Source organism: Dermacentor silvarum, chromosome 2, assembly GCF_013339745.2.
Source record: "Dermacentor silvarum isolate Dsil-2018 chromosome 2, BIME_Dsil_1.4, whole genome shotgun sequence".
In the NCBI taxonomy this organism is placed as follows: Eukaryota; Metazoa; Arthropoda; class Arachnida; order Ixodida; family Ixodidae; genus Dermacentor; species Dermacentor silvarum.
This window is the reverse complement of record NC_051155.1, coordinates 155,683,273-155,704,832: the sequence shown is the minus strand read 5'-3', so window position 1 is coordinate 155,704,832 and position 21,560 is coordinate 155,683,273. Positions and strand designations below refer to the sequence as shown.

At 41.3% G+C, this 21,560-nt stretch overlaps 1 protein-coding gene across 1 annotated transcript in view; it reads right to left on the bottom strand.

Moving 5' to 3' along the window:
- Positions 1–21,560, bottom strand: part of LOC119441948 (uncharacterized) — a 184,762-nt gene that overhangs the window by 21,618 nt on the left and 141,584 nt on the right. Inside the window, 20 exon segments of the mRNA XM_037706628.2 lie at positions 1,990–2,137; positions 2,225–2,301; positions 2,919–3,115; positions 3,570–3,653; positions 3,758–3,889; positions 3,985–4,174; positions 4,269–4,394; positions 6,181–6,385; positions 9,513–9,651; positions 10,278–10,468; positions 11,897–12,011; positions 12,492–12,668; positions 13,240–13,384; positions 13,913–14,168; positions 14,601–14,717; positions 15,596–15,735; positions 17,144–17,278; positions 18,306–18,516; positions 18,609–18,791; positions 20,796–20,914. Of these exon segments, the coding sequence (XP_037562556.1) occupies positions 1,990–2,137; positions 2,225–2,301; positions 2,919–3,115; positions 3,570–3,653; positions 3,758–3,889; positions 3,985–4,174; positions 4,269–4,394; positions 6,181–6,385; positions 9,513–9,651; positions 10,278–10,468; positions 11,897–12,011; positions 12,492–12,668; positions 13,240–13,384; positions 13,913–14,168; positions 14,601–14,717; positions 15,596–15,735; positions 17,144–17,278; positions 18,306–18,516; positions 18,609–18,791; positions 20,796–20,914 (3,087 nt within the window).

Below are 21,560 nucleotides of genomic sequence, written 5' to 3'. Positions count from 1 at the left end.
ACATTCCTCAGAATCTCACAGTGTTTGCTCTGTGTCAAAACATGACCTTGCAGCTGAAAACATTAATATTGAAGACAGGATGTCTTCTGAAGACAGCAGATTGCCTGAGAAATTAATGGAGATCCATTATCTACATGTTCATGCAGTAAAGGAATCCTGTAGTGCAAGCTGTCTTGGAGGTCATGCTCTTGGAGGTCATTGCCCTTGTGGGTCAGAGGGTAGCACAACAGGGCGCCACACTACAAAGTTAAGAAGTATTTGGCATCAGTGAATTATGCAATGAGAAAATCTTACTTGCCTGAACTTCACGTTTTTTTATGTTCAAATGCAGTGTAATCACTTTTCTTCTATCCTTAATAAATTAATATTTGTCAGTTATGAATCGAAATTGGTGACATGCCTTCACAGTGGTGGCACTGCGTTGCGATCACTTGAGTGAAATTTTTGTTTTTCACTTTGGCCACAATCTAGAGTGCCAATCCAACAACTTGACTTGACTTAACATTTACATTTAGTGTCCCGTTAAACATATTTCAAGCTCATAAAGGAGGCGTGCAACCATAAAATGCTTGTAAAACATTAGGGCTTGTATAAGGTGAAGTAGCAAGTGTACACCATGCTTTGAGGAGAAATGTGACCAGCATTCCAGGACCAGCATCAGCTTATGACGTTAGATGTGAAAGCCTGCAAGTTATTCAACTGACCAAGCCTGAGCGCTACTCTTCTTTGCTACTCATGCCAGTATGCTTGGATATGTGCCCTACTCATCTGAGCAGGTTCTGAGTGGCGCTGGCTAACACTCCTAGGGCTAGATCTTGTAAACGTAAATACCCAAGTTAGCGGACGAATTGATGGCTGTCGTCGTAGCACAATTGGTAGCGCAACGCACGCGTAATGTGGAGGCTGCGGGTTCGGCTCCCGCCGGCGACAAGTTATCTTTTCGTCCATTTTCATTTCTCTTTTCTTCATTATTTTCTACATTTAATTTCAACCACCCTTAATTTCCCCAATGCTTTCCTTGGCTTCATTGGCTGTTGGCTTAATGCGGTCATGATTAACAAAATCGAGCCCCTCGGTTCCCCCTTCTTCTCTCGTCATCCAATGTGTTTTGGTTTGGGCACTGGAAATGAGCTGTACCCATGAGCCTATTTTATGTTAGTTTAGTTATCATGAGATCAAAAAATGTTTGCCTTCTTTTGAGAAATATTTAAGTTTGATGATGCCTGTTTGAAAGTGGTTCTAACCATAATAATTGATGTTACTCTTTTGCAGTCTTGGGGCTCTTTATATTTTCACAGGAAAACTGCACCTATGCCTCGAAAACAAGAGATATAATACAAAAGTATGTACTGTAACACAAACAGGCTCTGGTAGCGCAGATTGTGCACCCTTGCTTGTTTGTGTTACAAACCACGAAAGGTGGCACAACTGCACTGTCTTTTTTTTTTTACTACACACTTTTGTTTTCTCTTGTTTGTGCTGTCTTTACTGTCATTTTTCAAGATATTGAGTCACTTTGCGAATTCTCTTGGTGGCAATATTCTCTCTTGTGACCATTTGGCTGTAAAAGCTGTATGTGGACTATGATATTAGAACTCCTATTCTTCGGTCTTGATGTGCAGATAAATAGTGAAATATACATGCAATATGTACTTGTCTAATTGCAATAATACAAGCAACATGTTGAAACAATAATAACCAAAATATTGTGTGGTTTTGTTCCACAAGTATTATCTACACATTTTTAGATGTTAACCTAATGAATATTTCATAGTGGCGATTTGCATGTTTTTACTGAAAAGGACAACTAAAACATGGGCGTTAAATTTGCTGTAAATCCTTACTAAGTGTTCAAGTGTGACAAGCATCATATGGGCTGCAGAGAACTAGTGAGAGCGCCAGGCACACAATACATTAAAGCTATTCATATTGCATGACACATGGTGGAACTCCTCCCTGCCCCACCCCTCGTACATTATAGTAGCGTACCATCAATACTTGTTCTTGACACATTCGATGAGTGTCCAGAGTCACTGTCCTTGTTAGGCTCTGAGCAGGTTCTTGTCAATGATAGCTTGTAGCCAAAGCCAAACTTGCTCTTTAGTACAAGTGGAGAGCCTTCACACAGCAGTTTACCCTGCAAGAAAAAAATAAGTTTTTTTTAATATTTTTGGTACAGCTACACGAAACACATTCACTACTCAATGTATAGAAACCAGTGTACCTTGTGAATAATTGCAACTTTGTCGCTGAGCACGTCCGCTTCATCCATGTGGTGAGTTGTAAGCACAATTGTGCGATCTGATGTGATACAATAGAAATGCAGCTGTTAGGTAAATTTCACCTCATCCATGAGAAACATTAGGTGCATAACTGAGGTTCCCAAGCAATACGTTTTGTACAACCAGATGGTTCCATATGGGTGCCCGTTTCAGGGTTTTATAAGCATCCCTTAAAAGTCAAAATATTGCTTTCACCCACCAATGTCTTCCACTTGTCAAAGTGGAAGACATTGTGCTTCCCCTCGATGACAATCGATACCTACATGCATGCAATTTCATTACTAGCCTATGCAAGATATATGTACAATGCCAAAACCAGCTGAATGTAGCAAGTTACTTGAAACTGCAGCTAAGAGTTAATCAGCAGTGCATGGACTTTGCTTAAAATAAGATCGGTGCCTCCAATACACCAATGTGCTCACTTTTTTTATTTGTATCCCTTTGATATGCTGAAGGTGATTGTTTCATTAACCTAATGTAGACATTAGCTGAGGGGTTTATGCACTCATACGCGGTATTTGCTTGCACTGGCTGAGAAGCAAGTACAGGAATGTTCCTTGTCACCTTTTAGGAGCTGGTGAGTGCCACAATAGCAAAAAGATTGACACACTGGAGTTCAGAAAAACATGAAATTACCATGTTTGTGCTTTAATATGAGGTCCCATATGTTTCGGCGTGCCATTGGATCCACACTACTTGTGGGCTCATCCAAAATGACAAGTTTTGAGCCCCCTACAAAGGAGAAGGCAACACACAGCCTTCGCTGGAGGCCTCCAGACAGATGGCATGCCTGCTTGTTTTCCATGTGCTTCAGACCCATTTGTCGTAGCAGCCTACGTGAAAGCAAGTTGAAGAAAATGTTTTGCTCAAGAACAGTTGTAGAAACTTGATAGAACAATGAAGAAAAAGAGACCTACGGGAATGCATGTTGAAATATTCAACAGCTTTCACTGTTTTATTCAGACGTCCAAGGTGTGAAAGTTGAATGTTCATAATGCTCACTGGTGCCATGAGTGCGTTTTGATTTTATTGGCATGCTGCATAATTGTTACTCTACCTTGAGCATATTGATTTGTCCTTCTCTTTTTATGTAACGCTTATGCACCTTTTTTAAAAATTAATTACATTTCTGTCATATTTCTGCATCTGGTTCATGCACAACACCTTGTGGAGTGCATTTTCAATTCAAATAAACACAAAAGAAGAATTGGTTGCACTTAAACTGTACATAGTAGACGCAAGACCAACTTAACCATAAATGCTGCAAGCAAATTTCGAAATTGTTACCTTTCAACATCTTCTTCCACTTCCTCTGGTGTCAGCAGTTCTTTAAGATTGCCAAAGAAAATAAGATGTTCTTTGACAGTAAGCCTGAAACATAGCATCAGATATTGCCTTGTAGATTGTGGTTGACATGAACATTTTTGTTTAAGGAATGGAAGAGGGAGATGACAAGAGAGAAACAGTGTGCTTACTTTCCATACAGTGTGTTGTACTGAGGACAATAACCCAAGTACTTCCTTATTTCCTTTGCCGCATTGTTGACATTGCTCCCATACACGTACACTTCACCGGAAGTTGCCGAGTGTTGTCCAGTCAGCACCTTTCTGCAAGCGCATGGACCATTTCAGTCTTGCATTATCAAACATTAAAGAATGAAGTTTGAAGGAGAGTACAGTTTTAAATGTGACTTGTTTCTCACATTGTACTGGTCTTTCCTGCACCATTCTGGCCGAGAAGTGTGTTGATGTGGCCTTCATCAAAATTAAGGGACAAATGGGACACAGCTATTCGTTCTGCAGCCTTCCCACTGTTGTAGGCAATACACAAGTCCTGTATGGATATGCCAGTTGATGCCATTGGCACTTTGTCATCGTTCAGAATGCAAGGAGCTGTGGAGATGGAACAAAAATGGTTGTGAGTTAGCATGAACCATTGAAGAAGGTCTAAATACATCCCCATTTAGTGACTCAAGAGCACCAATACCTTTTAGAAGATGTGGTCTGATGCTGCCGTTTACACCGTTTTGTAAGTAGTACTGTGTTGTTGAACCACTGTTCTTAGCTGAGAAAAAGGCCAGCAGTTTTCGTTTAGAGAAAGATGCCTTTTCACCTGGAATGAGAGGGTAGTAGATATAATCAGAGATAGGGGTTTAAGGGGAAATGACTGTGGGGCAGGCTGTTAGTTTTAGAGTGTGAAGGATTAAGCGTACAGACACTCTGGATCTTCTAGCTAAATAACAATGTAGACGGACGGCCGAACAAGAAAATGACCATATTTTGATTCTAGCCACATTACCATAGGTGGGTGTTCAAATGGGAGCAATGAGCAGGGTGCGAGCCAGTTTTGTTAGCACTACAGCAATGTTTACTTCAGTTGTATGGTACCTCTCATGAAAAGCGACCAATGCATTTAATAAATGCTATGTTTATAGTATTTATGATATTGCCCACACTAATTCACACCGTATAACCTGAGAAACTTGTGACTACAGCTGAGAGTGTGTTAAACTGATAAGTGATTACATAAAAGTTAGCGTGTGCAAATATTTGAAATTTCCAAAACTGACTCATTGAATTCAAGAATTTACCATTCGAAGTAGTAGAATAGTATTCATTTCTTTCTAATATATACGAGATAAAACACTTATTGGAGTTTCCAGGGAGACAGAAAGATGTATGTGAGGACTGTTCTGAATTATTCTGCTACGAGATAGCTGCGGTTGTAGCACAGGGGCAGCAGTTCCTGAGTGAATGCAATGGGCAGATAACTATTGCTGAATAATTTTCAGCTATCAATAAGAATGGCTCATTTTTAGGTAGCCTACAAATAGAATTCATTCCAGTTTATTATTTGGCCAGTTTCATCATGTTTGCATCCCTTTAAATTAGTCTGCAGTGCTGTAGTATCACACTTCTCTCCTTCAACAAACGTAATACTGTATGCACACCTGGTAACCTGCTGTTTCCTTGTTTTATTACTGTCATTGCCTGGTTTCTCAGATGACTGAAAGCAGTTGTATACCATTTACAAGCTCCTGAATTAGGCATCTGGACAACTGTCTGGATGTCTAATTGTGAACGGTAATACAGGCATGTGTCAATGTACACAAGTCTGACTTTCCTTTTACCAAACAGACTTCACCCAAGTATGGATATGATGATGTCCAGGGCTAGTTCGCCGTGCAGCTAATTATGCTGCAACCAAACCTAATTTTTTATGTATGAGTATGATGCTACCATCTGTGATCTATATCTAATATTCTTTATTTGAAGTGAATACACTCCAGGAAGGAGGCCAAAAGGCACAATGCCTGACGAGGGCCTTCTCCCCATTGTAGGCATGTTGCACTCGGAGGGGTTACAAACAAAATGAAAAGTAAATCAATCAATACATTAGCAACGTAGCATATGCGGCAACACTTGTTGGCATAATAACAAAACAAAAGCAAAAATCAATATATGGTCATAAAGAAAAGCAAAGCTCAGAGCCACTCCCATGTCAGGTGCCCGAGGGAGTACAATGGCTAATAGGGTAATTAGGCTTTACATACCCGAATGACTAAAAAGCAGGCACAATAGTAATGAGGAAGCTCATAATGAACAAAGCCAGGCATAATTGTTTTTAACAAAATGGTTATTGGTAAGTCACACAACCAAGCTAAGCTCATCCAAAATATGGAAGGGTTAAAACAGGGCTATAGTTCAGTGATTGTGCCCTAACCTAACATACTTGGCACACTGCACATGATAATCGTTGCAAGCGTAATCACTGCAGCAACGTGTTTCCTATGCAGGAAAGCTCACATGCCTGCTTTGAGTGTTCCATCTGAATGTGCAGTGGTTCTTTATAAATTACAGTGAAGTTAGTCAATACATCAAGTCTTCAGCTCACTTACCTAAAAATACATTTGACATTATAAGCGCTATCATGAAGTACACCAAGCTGTCGATTGCCATCATGGTAATACAGTATCCCATGTTCATGGTGTCTCCTGGAATTGGGCTTTGCCACAGGTATTCCCATTGCACGCCTAAGCCTTGTTCTTCAAATCTACTAATGTAGAGGCAGCCATAGCTAAATGATGTCGACATGGAGAGACACTGAAAATACGAAAGAATTTATCAGTTCCTGGAGTCGACCTGAGATTGCCATGAAAATTACCACAGGACAAGACTAGCCACAACATTTCTATTAAGCACTTAGTTTATACTAATTGCTTTAGAAAATAATATACCTTAAGTAGTACATAATTTTATGGGGCTACTGAAAAATTCTAGGTTGGACTCGGTTACACAATTTTCTTCTATATACAGGGTGTTCAGCGAACACTTTCAAAAATTCTTAAAGGTTGCCTGTAGTAGATAGCACAATTCTAGTTCATGAGCTGGTCTACTCGAAGAGGCGGACATTACTTGCACACAAAATTGAAATGCATAATTGACTAATTAACAAAAATTTACTAATTAAGTTTTTAACTAATTACCTGATGGCCCATATTGCAATTTACAAATTGTAGCCGTGGAGTTCACAAGGCGATCCGGATCCACTTAGAATTAATTCTTAGGATGACACCAGTTTCGAGATATCAATTCCTGAACTTTGCGGAGAAATGCATTGGCGTTCCAGTTAGGTTCTTAACAAAACGTCGCTTTTTGCATTGAAGCACAAAATTAACTGGGACACCAATGCATTTCTCCACAAAGTTCGGGAATTGATATCTCGAAACTGGTGTCATCCTGAGAATTAATTCTAAGTGGATCCACCTTGCGAACTCCACGGCTACAATTTGTAAATTGCAATATGGGCCATCAGGTAATTAGTTAAAAACTTAATTAGTAAATTTTTGTTAATTAGTCGATTATGCATTTCAATTTTTTGTGCAAGTAATGTCCGCCTCTTCGAGTAGACCAGCTCATTAACTAGAATTGGGCCATCTGCCACAGGCAACCTTACATAAATTTTGAAAGTGTTTGCTGAAACACCCTGTATTTAATGCATTAAGGAAGAGTACGATTATATATGTTAACATTAACTAACTTTCAAAGTTACAATGAAGACATATATCCTTAATTTTGAATAAAATCAAATTAACTTTTTATATGTTGGTCTTCAAGGCTAGTGTGAATCTCCTCTCGCAAAAGAAATTGCAGATGATGTTCACACCATTGCATGACGAAAGTATTAAATGCGTGGTACGGTCCAGTGTTACCTAATAGCAGTATTGGTGTTCAGAATTTCAGTGGCCAGAATCCCAGAACAAAAGCACGGCAAGGTATGAAAATTATATAAAGGTGTCAATCAGACTTGTTCTTGGCAGCCCAACCAAATTTCAACTGCGATACCAAGTGTATCTAAAATTGTATTCTATGTATTCTTGTTGCAGTTTTGGACACAGAAGCTTTTAGATAAAGGAATGCCCAAATGTGTGAATTCGGATGAAATGTTGCATATATTGCAGACAAGTGAAATCTGATTTGGAGAAACTTTTGCTGCCTGGTATGTAAAGTGGCTGATAGGTACTGATAAAAAATGAATACTTGACTATAATCTAGAAAGCAAATGGCAATCGTAAATTTGATGGCAGCCCAATACTCTACTACCAAGGAAAGCCATGTCTGAGAAGTCAGCGACACAAAACAAAGCAAACCTTTTTTTTTTTCCATGTGGAATAAGAAAGAGGTCTGATGATCTCTACCCTCATAAATGTGATATATATGTCTTCAAATATGACTTAATTGAATTTCAATGAAGTAAAAGAAAAGGCTAAAGAGAAAAGTTTACATAAGGTTACTGAAGCAGAACCTGGGTGCCTCAATTAACAGTAGTAGCTGCTCCACACTTGACTTCTGCAACAAATTGTTTTTTTGTGGCTCATCAGTGTGACACGTCACTATGAGTACCTCATTGTTATGGTGAAACCATTGCCGTGAAGGACCCTATGGGTAGCCTATATGTAGCTGGGCAGAAAAATGGCTTCCTCTGTTAATGTTGGCACCAGTATTCTGCTTTATAGCCCCTTTATAATTTCTCTTCCAAAGTTAGACAATGCAGTGCATGGAATATAGTAAGTGTAACTACAATATGGTCAGAAGTGCTTTGAAGGGGGCTAATTGGTATGGCATGATATTAAGGTGCAAACACCTGTTTTTGTGTTTTCGTATCAGTTTCTCTGTGTGTTCCATTTCAGACACGCAACGACACACCTTAGTGTAGTATGGTCGTACTGTTAACAAGATGGGCGCATGTGTTTGCTTCCATTAAAATTGCTTTTGTGGTATCAGTGCCATCGACTCGTCAGCTGGTGCCCTTTAGGGTCACTTTTACTGCATGCAATATTGTAAAATCGAACATATAACCCAGATTTGTGGTAGTAGTGGCATTAGGTTAAACGAAATATCATCACACTAGAATTCATTTTTGCTATTAGTGCTTCCTTCTGGTCAGGCAAGAAGTTTTTCAGCAACTCCGTATTGCGACTTTTGGATATAGGATGTCCCAGCTAATGTTAGCCAAGCTGTTGAAAAAAAAAATTTAATGCAGTGCAAGATAAGAGTTTAAGACCTATGGTGTTTGGTCGTCAGACTCTGAAGACCGCACATCATAGGTCTTGTAATTGTATCTGGCACCATGTGTTGTAATCTTTTTTTTTTTTAATAGCTTGGCTAACGTTAGCTGGGACCGCTGGTATGCATGCATGTATGTGCATGCAATACAAACACACATGCATGGAAGCACACACACAAGAAAAAAAATTTGGAGGATGCTTAAGCTTTGTTTTTAAGAGTGGAACACGATAGTGTCATTGATCCGAATCCATCACACGCGTCTCATTAGCCAGCATGCGCTCCGCGCTTTATGCCCCAGCGGCCACTAAGACAGACCTGAAATGGCAGCTGGAAAAGGTGTTTGTGTTTGAGTTTCCGTGCAACAGAATTATGTTTTCTCGTATATTCAAATCACAATCTGATGCTATCACGTCTGTAGGTTGTGTGTAAGTCGTACTTTACAAATTTTCTGACGCATTTTACTTTGGGAAATTCATTTAGTTCAGAAACGCCTATGCGCCACGCGGAGGGCCTGAGTGGTTTGGGATGCATGGTTTGGGCTGATTTTTTCTGACAGACAATGCCGCTGACACTGGATTTTCTGCGACACGGGGCCCTTAACACACTCGCATTAATATTTGTGCAGATGCTATACACAGATATTGTGCGCACGCATACTTACTAGAATGAGCTTTTGTTTTAGTGAAAAGGTTGCTTCCATAGACACAGCTATCACAAAGGGCAGGAAGCTGATCAAGTATCCCACTATTCCAGTCAGTGACGCCACAGTAGCTGACTGGAAGAATATGCTGACCATGTAACTGAGGAAAGAAGCAAACAATAATAGTATTAGCATGTGACTTTTCTGCATGAAAGCACTAGGAATGAAAGCACCTGGTTTGTATAGCACAATATTTAATTTCAAATGCAGCATATGAAAATCACACTGCTAAATCAGACATCTGAAACTCTCTTGACGGAACAAGCATGCAGACGCAGACACATATATATATATATATATATATATATATATATGAAAATCCAGCAGCCAGACATATGATTCTTATTTGATACAAATAAACAAACAGAGCGAGAATGAAATAAAATTTACAAAACAAAGTAAAACATTTATCAATTTATTTAAATAGGTGAAAATTAAGAACGACAAACTGCCTGTCTGCAAATCTACTGTGCACTGTGACAAGCCGTAAACAATGTCCTGCCTAGCAGCATTGCACATATTTGCAAGCCTGTTCTGCTGCTGCCATTAACTTTCTTAATTAAGTTTACGCCTATGAATAAATTTGTTGTCAACTCACTCTTCTATCACTTATCTATGCAGCAACCTTGCCTTGTTAATAACAAGACATTAAAGAAAAATGCTTAATATTTTTTTCAGACTTCGTACTTGATAGGCAGACTTGCTGTAAGCAGCAGCACAACTTACCAAAACATGAGCACTGAGAGTGCAAAGGTTCCATAGAAAATGAAGAGGAGGAGAGGATTGCTGTATGGTAAGATGCCTCCATAGCACAGGATGACAGTTGTGCACGCGACAATGCCAATGGAAATAGATATGCTGATCAGGAACCATGCGCTCCAGTCAATCCATGATTTCAGGCCCATAACCTGCATGATCTGGTGCAAGCCAAGGGGGACAAAATGATAATCTAAACAAACAGATTTAAGCAAACAAAGAAAACAACAGTGTAAGACAAGTGTGCACCCTTTCATAAAAAAACCTTAAGGCTAGCCAGCCCTTGACAGTTACAGCCAGAAGGCCTTTACTTTTTTGTGTGTGTTAGGGCATACTTCCATCAAAAAATCGCAGGACAGGTGGCCATGCATTAGTCAACACTGAGAACATGCGAAACTATTACATTCTTAGCTACATTGCAGGTCAGGTGCCACCAACATTAAGTAATGAGGGTGCTGGCCACTCACTGCAGCACTGCATTTAAATTGATATAACTTATGACATGCATAAGAAAAATAAAAGTTATATAGCCACTTACAAAATACAGTGGAGTTTCTAATTCTAGCATTCACAGAACTAAAGAATCTGATCATCATCGTCAGCTTATCATTAGATTTGGGATGAGTTTAAAAACTGCTACCAAACTGCTCAAACAGTTGTTTTATTGTGGCCTTGGCATGTTGCAGCCTCTATGCAGGCAACATTTAAGTCTGCCTAGTTCTATGGATGTCTATGCTAACGTTAACTTCAGTGATGAAGAACGATAACTCGAAGAAAGAAATGTGAGCATGACACTTCTATTTAATATTTGGGCAACGGTGCACCCATATGTCGTGCTAGATGTCAAGCTTGCCAGAAAGTTGCCAAACCAATAGATGGTTCTGTAGCCCATAGAGTATGCATGGTAATGGCAGTCATTTCAATATTGATCTGCATAACCTTATGCATATAATCATGGAAATGTGCTTAGTCTATTTGTAATGACATCAGCTCATATCACCATTGTTCATTTAGCCTGATTTCACCACCTTCGTTGACTTGACGCCCTATTTTCTAGAATATACAACTATTCAAAAAGCTAGGGTTTCATCATCAGTATCCAATATGTGAGATAATGCATTGTTTTACAAAGTTTATTTTTCCATAGAAATTATTCAAAAATTGATAATGCTAGAAGAACTTGTCATTGTAGGCTGTATATTGTTATGTGTGGTATCATCATAAATACAGTAAACCATGCGATATATGAATAATATTCCCTGCTGTAGTCTTAAGTGGTGTTCAAGGAGAGATGTACAATGCAGTGTACATACTGTGATTCTGAAATTGTAGTTAGAGAGCCCTCCTTTAACAGAGGACAAAAACATTACCAGATATAAATTAGGCTTGTACTTATATTTTCAGTATATAATCAAGATCAACATCTTTTTAGTAGTTGAATGAACATAAAGGATTACTTTATGTGTAACATGTGACATTATGTACAACAACAAATTGTTGGCATGTAGACGTTGCTGTTTGGTGGTGTACTGACGTAAATGTGTATCTATCATGTACTTGATGCCACAAAGCCTGGCATGAACACTTACTTCTTCCAAGTGCAATTCTTTTGGCAGGACCCTTTCTCGCACAAAGAACGCCACCAGGAAAATCCAGGCTAATGTGAATACCAGTGGTAACATTGATTTGATGTAATATCCCACTCTGCAAAAATGAAAGTTTCTGGCTTAGCCCTGTTTGACAAAACCAACATTAAAAAAACCCTAACTGCATTGAGAATTTGCAAAACAATGTTAGAAAATACTATGTTTCTCTTTAGGTCAACACCATATAGAGAAACTTGTGAGCTCAACTTGTGTAAGAAAAGTTCATTCTAAAATTTTTAATATTCTACCATAGTGTCTTTTAATATTCTACCACCTTGCAAATTTGATTACCAATTTAGTTACATAGAACTCAATTAACTCATGAAATTATGTATTGTTTTCTTGTTGCAGATTGAATTTTTCTGCATTTTTGTAGCAATCGTTGCAGGCCTCACTTGAATCTAAATGATTTTATACAGCTAATGTTGCTCACTTGTTATATCCCTCATGCTTATAATCTCCTAGACGATTAAAGATGTGCAGCTGTATTTTTCCAAGAACACTGTGAACTAAAATTATTAATATGTTGCTTGCTTACGAATCTTTTATGTAGCAGGGATAAGGGAACTGTTGCAGGTAGCTTGGAGGGTAGTCAAATGACTTTCCCACATGCATCTTGGTGATTGCCTTGTCTATGAGCTCCTGAAAGTGTGCAAAGCCTCGTAGGTATCGCATGTCATCCAAGAAGTCATCGTTTGCACCTGGTTGCCAGAACCTGGGGTAAAAAAGAGACAGTGCCATTTGATGTCATGTCCATGAATATAGCATGAATGTCTTTACCTTGTTTAAATGCTTCACACTAAATGAGTAGGTGTGGAATTGAAAAAGGCTCCGTAACATTTTTGGATAGAATACTTAATGAGCAGCATGCAATCCTCCTTGGTGGACATATGTTCTGCAATGGGCTTCATAAAGTAGAAACATAATTCCTTTGGGATAGCCAGCTCAATGTAGTGTACCTTTCCATCTGTGTGCACTTATTAAAAAAGATCAACAACAAGCAGCTGCTAGATTAGGGCATGCTTCTTCACACCTTTCATTTCGTACTACTCCCTAAGTATTTATTTATTTTTAAATGAAAGAATAGAAATGATAACTCCTATGCAGGTTTCTTACTATAAGCACAATGCATCTATAACATGGAGTTTTGTAATTTCTGTGGAAAACTTTAAGAGGTATGTTATACTGGGGCTTGACTTTATTTGCGTTCCTTTCTGATACTTGTGAGTGGCATGCACGTTTAGGCATATTTTTGATACTTCAAGAGCAGAAGAATTTGCACAAACCTGGACTTAACAGTTTTTGTGAGAGGCACATTGTCGATGTCCATTCTGATCTTGTACTGAACATCTGGAGGCAGCAAGGATTTCACTGTGGATCCATTCTCGAGACGTAGGCCCATATTTGTATCCAGGTTGAGGAAGACAACGGCTGTGCACAAAACAATTTTTTCTGTCAACATAATATGCTTTTAATTATGGTTCTTATTGGTTATTAAAAATTCCCACATAAAATTTCTAGGTGTTCTTGGCACTTTTCTGAAAAATATCTGTTCACCATGTCTACCACACATTGAAAATCATGAAAACTTTGGTTCACATTTCAAGCTGAGTCAATTTCTGACTGGGCTGAATATATACTTATTTCTGACTCGTAATTTTGGAGAGATATAAACCTAGCAAATCTCCTTCTGTACAAAAAGAAAAGCAATAGTTAAAGGCACGGTTATACCAAATATTGTTTTGAGTGATAAGTGGTGTGTGACAAGCAGTGCTGACTGATGTTAAGCAGCATTGCAACAAGTTTAGTAAGAGCAGTACCTAAGGTCAAAGTGTGCATTGTTGCCACAAAAATCTCATCTTCACATGCGCAACATGACCTTCATTGCTGAAGACAAGGTTGTCCAGTGCAAAAAATAATAAAGTAATAAATAAAAGAGAAAGCGAACATTTGACTTGCCTAGTATAAATTCTCTTCGGGCACCAAGATGCATGGCAGCCTTCACCAGGTCTTCTTCACTGTTATGCTGCTTGAACCTGTCAAGCTCAAAACACTGAGAGATACTTCCTACGAGCTGCACAAGGTCAAGCAATCCTCCAAGGTCGCCGAATTCATGACGCAAGTCTTCAACGTTGAGGTCCGTGAGAAAGGCGTACACATCATCGCCAAGCATGTCCTTGGCAAGAGGCTGTAGACTCTTGGATGCAATCAGCTCCTGCAGTAATTGACTTCGATTATTTTTCAGACTACCTTCACATCTGTTCTGTACGTGTTTGCATTCACTATGCAACATAGCCATTTGTTTTGTTGCTGCTTCTACTATTGCCATTTGCGTGTGTGCGGAAATATTGTCAAAGTGCTCTCTAGCTAAGCTGCTAAAGTGCAAAATACATTTGGTACGACTTAGCTAATACATGCATGCGGGCGGAGCATAAATGCATGGAACACTCACACAAAGCATGACATTGTTATTGACAGCATTTCGTGACCTACAGGCATGCTGGCAGTGTATAAGGTAAACTATTCAAGCACACGCACACAATAACGTAGATTGTAAATTCTGAGTGGAGTTCACTATATGTGGAACGCATTGGGCGAAAAGCAAAAAAAAAACAAAAAAAAAACAGTACAATATTTTATATTTTACCTTTAATTTTGTCACTGGTCCATTCTCTTTCGTCAGAAATTTCAGCCCAATTGTTCCCTCGCTCCAAACATGAAGAGCGTCGATTATAAAGGACATGGACTCGAACGTCTTGTTCACCTGCAAATATAGTCCCGAGTGTTGGTAAAATGCTGTTTCAAAGGCAAAATGATAAGACGAGATGGCGATAAACTTGTCTACTGATTGCACTAATGACCATCAAACTGTTACGCTTCAAAAAAGCGAAGACGTAGATATTTATTAATATGTACGCCTTTAGGAATACTTTTTGAATGATTAATTAATTGAAATTGCAAATGGATTTAATGACTACTGCAGGGTGGTGCAAGTGGGAACTTCACAAGTGGAAAGCATCGTAAGAAATAAAACGAATACAGGTGGCGAGAACTCAGACGCCGAGGGTATGCGAATGTTCAACAACTCTAGAAGCTTCTCACAGTTAATTATTCTACACTTTCTAAGTTCAGGACTGGAAACACCGTTGGCGTTAACGACGGAGAACCGAGGGAAAGACGAACGCGCCTTGCCTCGAATTCCCCGACATACCCTTGAAAGGGTACTCCTTTGCATATACAGTAACTATGCAAAGGAGCCAGCTTTACAGGCCCGCAAGCAATAACGCGTCAAATAAAAAATACTTGTATTTCTAGACTTGTCTTACTAGTACATTTTTCTACTAAAACTGAGAACATGTCGTTTTTACCGAGATGAGACGTCGAGTGAGCGATAAAATAACAAGAATCCAAGGGAATTCCGGCAGACTACTACTACTGAACTTTTGGCAACTACCGAACCCGAACTTTTTTTTTTTTTTATTATTTACGGTAGAATCTTCCCCGGAAAGCGCTTTAGAACTCCTGACATATATTAAAAAATTATAAGGAGGACTGATGAGGGGCCATTTAATGCGTTTAACTCACGCATATGATGGCCACCATCATTAAAACATGCCAAAAAGCGAAGCCTAGGTGTCATACCTCTTGCATGATTTGGAAAGCAGCTGGCGATTTCGGTGCATACAGTATCTGGCCGCGCAGAATGGGCTTCAGAAAGCCCCAGATGATGGGGCCACCGGACATCCTCATCACTTGCTCATAGCCACGACGACAGAACTTGCCTGTCGACAAAGTGAACGGGTTAAGCACATCGTAGTGAACATGTACAAGGTATCGCAGACAAATTGCCTTGTGCTAGCCTTCTGTCATATTTGCGCTGCTACGACTATACTTTCTCGCATGGCGGAGAGCGACAGGCACTTGGACACATAATGTGTAGCTAATCGTAACGGCCTTGTTACTGTGAAAAGTGACAAAATCATGCACACATCCTGAACCACGCGATAATAGTGAGTTTTTTTATTCCATAATGTGTCATTTTCAGTCCCAAAAAAAGCTTCGCCTTTTCTTTTCATTCCTTCTTTCTTTTTCTGCGATAGCAATTATATAGACACTCCAGGCGTATTCCTGCCGTCGGCGTCGCCGTCGCCGTGAGGTTCCGTACAAAGTCCACAGGCGATAAAATCGACGCCGCGCGCCATATGCTCTATGCGTGAGTGAAAGCGTTGGATGGTGAGCCGGCGATCGCGGTTCAATTTCGCGCACGAAAAAGCGGGAAGCGGGAAGGAAGCGCGCCGTCTTCCACTTGCGCGCAACGCTTCGGAGGGAGGGTAGAAGGGGGGGGGGGGGGGGGGCGTTTTACTCTGCGCCGCCCGAGCGACCCGCGCGCCCGCATCTCCGGGAGGGGAGGAGGCCACGTACTAGGCCGCGTGCTTCTGCCCGGGCGGCTGTATCTTGAAAGCCATATGCGGCGGGGGCAGAGTCCTTCCTTCATACGCTGTGTTCTCGCGGCTTAGTTCGCGTTGATGCTAGGGGCGGGACGAAGGTCTAGTCGATCGCTGCTGCGGCCGCGCTTACTCACTACAGCGTTCTGACAGCGAGTTTCTGCGGTCATAGAGTGAGATGCGTTCATGTTTGCTTGTGCGCGCGTGACACCATGCTATGTTAATTTAGTTAGTATACCTATGTTTACAAGTTTTCACGGCCGATAAAACTACTATCCTTACTTCGTATAGCTGTCCACTAGTTTGCTATCGCAATCGATGCTTCGCCTTTCGGGCGAAACTGCGACTTTTTTAGTTGTTTTATGCCGATCCCTTATTTTGCTGTGCGATACATAAACCTACATATACGTTCATTCGTGTCTTGTAAAAAGCAATCGTAGCGCTGCATACTTTTGGGAACTTTTACCAACCAGTTGAAATGACTGCGTAATAATGCTACCCATGAGTTTCAACAGGGCACGTAACTTATGCTAAATCATGAAATACTATTTGCAGTTAAGTCATATATGGCGCCAAGAACTACGATTCTGTTCCAAGTTTACGAATGTTACTATAATACATTTTTAAGTATGCAACCTACTCGAATTTACATGGAAGTATTGTCGCTACGTGTTGATCTATTTCTGTTTCCCTTGCCTCCGTCCTCAAGGAATAATCCACGCTAATAAATAGCAAGGGCTCTTACTGGGCAGCTCTTCTATTTCCTGCACGTCAAGTGTCGGCTCCCGAGATGAAGGTTCTAGGAGATAAAATTGGTCTTCAAGTGCTTTGAGGGGCGAACCACAGAGTAGTTGGCCCACCAGGCTCAGTGCAGCTGGACCTGTAAGATTTTGAAGGAACATTGTTAGCTTGTAAGAAAGAAAAAAAAAACACTGATGCCTCGGAGTAGGCTAATAAACAAGTTCGTATTTCATTGTGTGTGTGAATCCGTAATTAGCAGCAAGCTTATGGAAGCAATATTTTCCTGTAACCTAATTGGTAAAACAAGCTGCAAAAGAAAGTACTTTGTCCTAGGAAAATTTGTTTTCGTAGTTACGAACTTGCTTACTTCGTAGCATCTACCAAGGATTATGTAGGAGGTAAGTTTCATTTTATAACGATCGTACCAATGTTGCTGGTCGTTTGCATACTGAGTCTTTTTTTTTAAGGTTACTACATTGGAAAAGTGTGGAGATGATTAGCCGAACCATGCCAGTCATTCTGGGGTCAGATGCGCGTTATCTTGCAAATCACTTCAGTGATTAGAGCATATACTTTCTCGTATTCTTGCTCCATTTCCTGCTCAGCTGTTTTTTTATAGAACTCAACTTTCTCCACGTGCGATATACTTCTTTAATGACGTAAAGATTTTTTTTCAAATAGCTATTTACTGCATACAGGAAATACGAAGACAACGCACTTGTGCCTTTCATGTTGTGAACGGTGTTCGATGTGAGCTACTTGTTCAGAAGAATCATGTGACTGTAATAGTGCGTGGCACCTATGGTCGTGAGGTACAGGACGTACATCTCTGTCGGAGGTTTAACACTGTAACATGAATCTCTGTGTTTTGTGTAATAGAGTGGAGTACTAGTTAGTTATTTACTCAGATGTATGCGTTGTGGTGGCCGTTTCCGTGTGTCTCCATTCATGTTATTTTTCTTTTCCGTTTTTATGTATAACAAAGAAATGTAGTAACTGAGGTACAGCAAAAAAAAAAAAAAAAAAAAAAAAAGACACCAATGAAGTGGATGTGTTAATTTTGTAACGACACCTCCAATGTTATGGAGAAATGTAAGCATTATTAGATCTTTCTCATCATAACTTCACTCTATATAAAGATATACTGCAATAATTGGCTATCGTACTTGTCAACACGCTGATGCCATCCTGAGTGATGTTGAGGTCAGACAGCGCTTTTGCGGTTTTTGGATCCAGAGCTTCAGAGAGAAGTGACAACTTTTCCCGTATCACTGGAACGACTTTCGGTGCCGTGCTAAGTGCTTTTAAGGCAGACGTCACAACCTGCTTGCTGAGGTTCGACGCCCGTAGTACGCCATCAAATACAGCGTCTGCAAACTAAAGAAAAAAAAAAAAAAACGGAACGAACGAATTAGTATTCCGCTAAGAAAGTCGCGTTTTACATTACAAGAAATTAACTTTAAACTCACATTTTTGATGACCTTCGACATTGTGAGGTCGGGAAATGGCCGATATTCAATTTCTGAGGACAAGGCGGGAGTGCAAGGTTCCGTGAAATCCTTATTGCTGGGACCGGAAACACTTGATTGGCTTTCGACGGCGTTGCAGATGACAGTTGCCACGACGTTGTTAATGCTGTCATTCCTGGCGAGCTATCCAGAGAAAAACAAAACGTGTTGTTACCGTCATGAAAATCGATGCCAGTATGTACAGAAATTACCGCGCGGAGTTGTGTGCATTTAATTTCAGGACAGTACAACTATTAGCAGACCTCTGTCAAGCCGAATTTCTGCTGTCTTCTGTCTGTTTTCCTAGCATCATACAACATGATGTCAAAACTAGTTGAAGCGAAATAAATGTAGAGGGCTGGGGGATGCGTTACGTCCCACAGAACCAATATACTCGGGTACGGATATTGGCGCGCAGTCTCGCACCTTTGAAACGCTGCGTGTGGTTTGACTTGAGTTTAAATTTATTTCTTCAATTTACAAGAAATTTCAACGGGAGGCAGAGACACGCTTGTTTTTACCCTTATGTAATACTTCTTATGCAATAACCCCGCAAGGGGTCTTCGAGGAAATCATATCAAAATGAAATGAAAGATGCTATTGTAGTGTTTAACTGAGAAAGGGAGACAAAAGGAAATCTTTGCTTGACAAAGGTCCCTGACACTACACACTAGCAGCAGCAGAGCAAGTGTATTACAATACAAAATTTCTCCAGCACAAGCAATCTTAAATAAAAAAAAAAAGTTCGGGGTAGCTTGCACTAGTGGCGCAAGGCTAAAGACACAGCGGAGCTGATCGGTATCGTTCGTTCTCGGCTTCTCTCACGTCGGGATCTTCTCGGAGCCGACGCTTTCTCTCCCGTTCCCTAGCATTCTCTCGCTGGACGTACTCGGGGTCTCCGGCTCACCGTCGTCGTTTTGCAGCGGCTTCTTCAACTAACCGTGCTGAGTCCAATCGGCGTCGACGCTGGCAGTCTCGCTTAGCAGCGCGCCGCGATTCTTGGTAAGCGGCCTCTTCCTTGGCAGTGCGAACCTTCCTTGGTCTCTCCATGTCTAAAGTCTGGCGCGCCGCGGCCCGCTGCCGCGCACCGCCTTTCATACGGAACGAAAGAGCGCATGTACAGTTGAACCATGACGTGAAGTTTGACTTGAAGCGCATGCGCAGTAGTGCGCAGCTGGTGGCAAGTTGTAGGGAACTGGGGGGAAAGCTAAGCACAGTTTACGGGCGGCGAGCGAAGACGCACCGGGATGACGTCACGGCGCATGCGCAGTAGCGCGCAGCTGGTGGGAGGTCGGCGGAGCCGTGTACTGTTACAGTGTACTAGAAGGGGTAGTACTGTGTCGAGCCTGGCCGTGGTCGGGCGAAGCGAGCACGCACCTGCGCCGGCGGTTACTAAACAACGCGAGGTGACGTCATAACTCGGCGCAGTTTTTCGCGGACGCCTAACGGAGTTACGGATATCTTAAACAGATTAGCTGCAAAAAAAAAAAAAAGAAAAAAAAAAGAAAGAAAGTAAGAAACACGTAGTGTTTAAGTTTACAGGCCAAATCTTTCAACAGTTTCGACAGTAGTGTTAGCAAAGTAAGGGTACGGACACGCTAGCGGCAAGAACGCACGTGTCATGACGCGCGCGGCAAAAGCGGCAAGATTCGGGGGTTCTGCAGCGTGCCGCGCGAAATGACCCATTTCTGCGGCAAGTCCCGCGTGCCGCGAGATGAAAAACCAATCAAGAGGACGACGGTCACGTCACGGAGCCATGGCAACCCGACCGCCGCCGCTCCGCGCCGGTTTGTCAATCGACTATCGTCATCTCTTGCGGTTCCATGGAAGGATTTCTGGACACTGTCCGATCGTACCCTTTCTGCTCACGGTGTTGCTCGCGCGTTCCGAGAGCGCGCAAGATTTTATCGCGCTGCCGCGCGGCGTTATGCGCTTGCCACGGTGGCCTTCGCGGCAAGGCGCATGACGCGCACGTTTTTGCCGCTAGCGTGGCCGTACCCTTATGCAGAACGAGGTATCGGGGATACAAATTTCTGGCCATTGTAGCTCTTCAAAATTTCAAAAGTTCCGCCATAACAGCTCCCGCATAAACGGCTCAGTGTTATGTGGGAGATGATGAGAGAACAGTGAGCATATGGTGGTCCTCACCGTGTCGACGTCCAGAGGTTGCCTCAGCACTTTGTCAAGCTGGTCTTGGGGCAAGTTCAGCTCCCTTTTTATAATTTTCTTGGCCCTCTCCTTATCAGAAAAGGTGTCCTGGACGGTGTCTGTATCACATAGAAAATTCGAATTATGTCGCACTCATGCTCCGTGTCAACTTGAATGTGCTTACACTTGTTGAAAATATACAGTAAACCGTCGATATAACTAAATCACTTTATTAGCAATATCGCATTATTCCAAGTTTTTCGCAGTCGCACTGCAGTGCATTTATAACTTAAGTCGGATTCAAAGTGCAGTTAGAGTGAGCTAGTGCAGTGGCGCCTGACACCGTTTAATACGAAGTGCGAAGCTTGGAATTTGTAAGTAAATCTGAATGCCAAAACCAGCTGTGATTATGAGGCACGCTGTTGTGGAGGGCTCCGGATTAATTTTGACCCCCTGGTGTTCTTTAACGTGCACTACAACGCAAGCACACGGGCGTTTTTTTGCATTTTCGCCTCCATCGAAATGCTGCGGCCGCGGCCGGGATTCGATTCCGCGACCTGGTGCTCAGCAGCGCAACGCCTTAGCCACTGAGCCACCGCGGCGGGTGATGTCGCCACTATCGAGTGCGGCTTTGTTTCAATATAAGTTCCCGCGCCGTTGGAGAGCCCGTCCCGCTTAGCTTTGGCCTTTTTAGAGCCCTTCCGCTCATAACAAAGGACCGCTTACAACAAAGTACATTTCCTGTCCCGACGATTTTGTTATAAC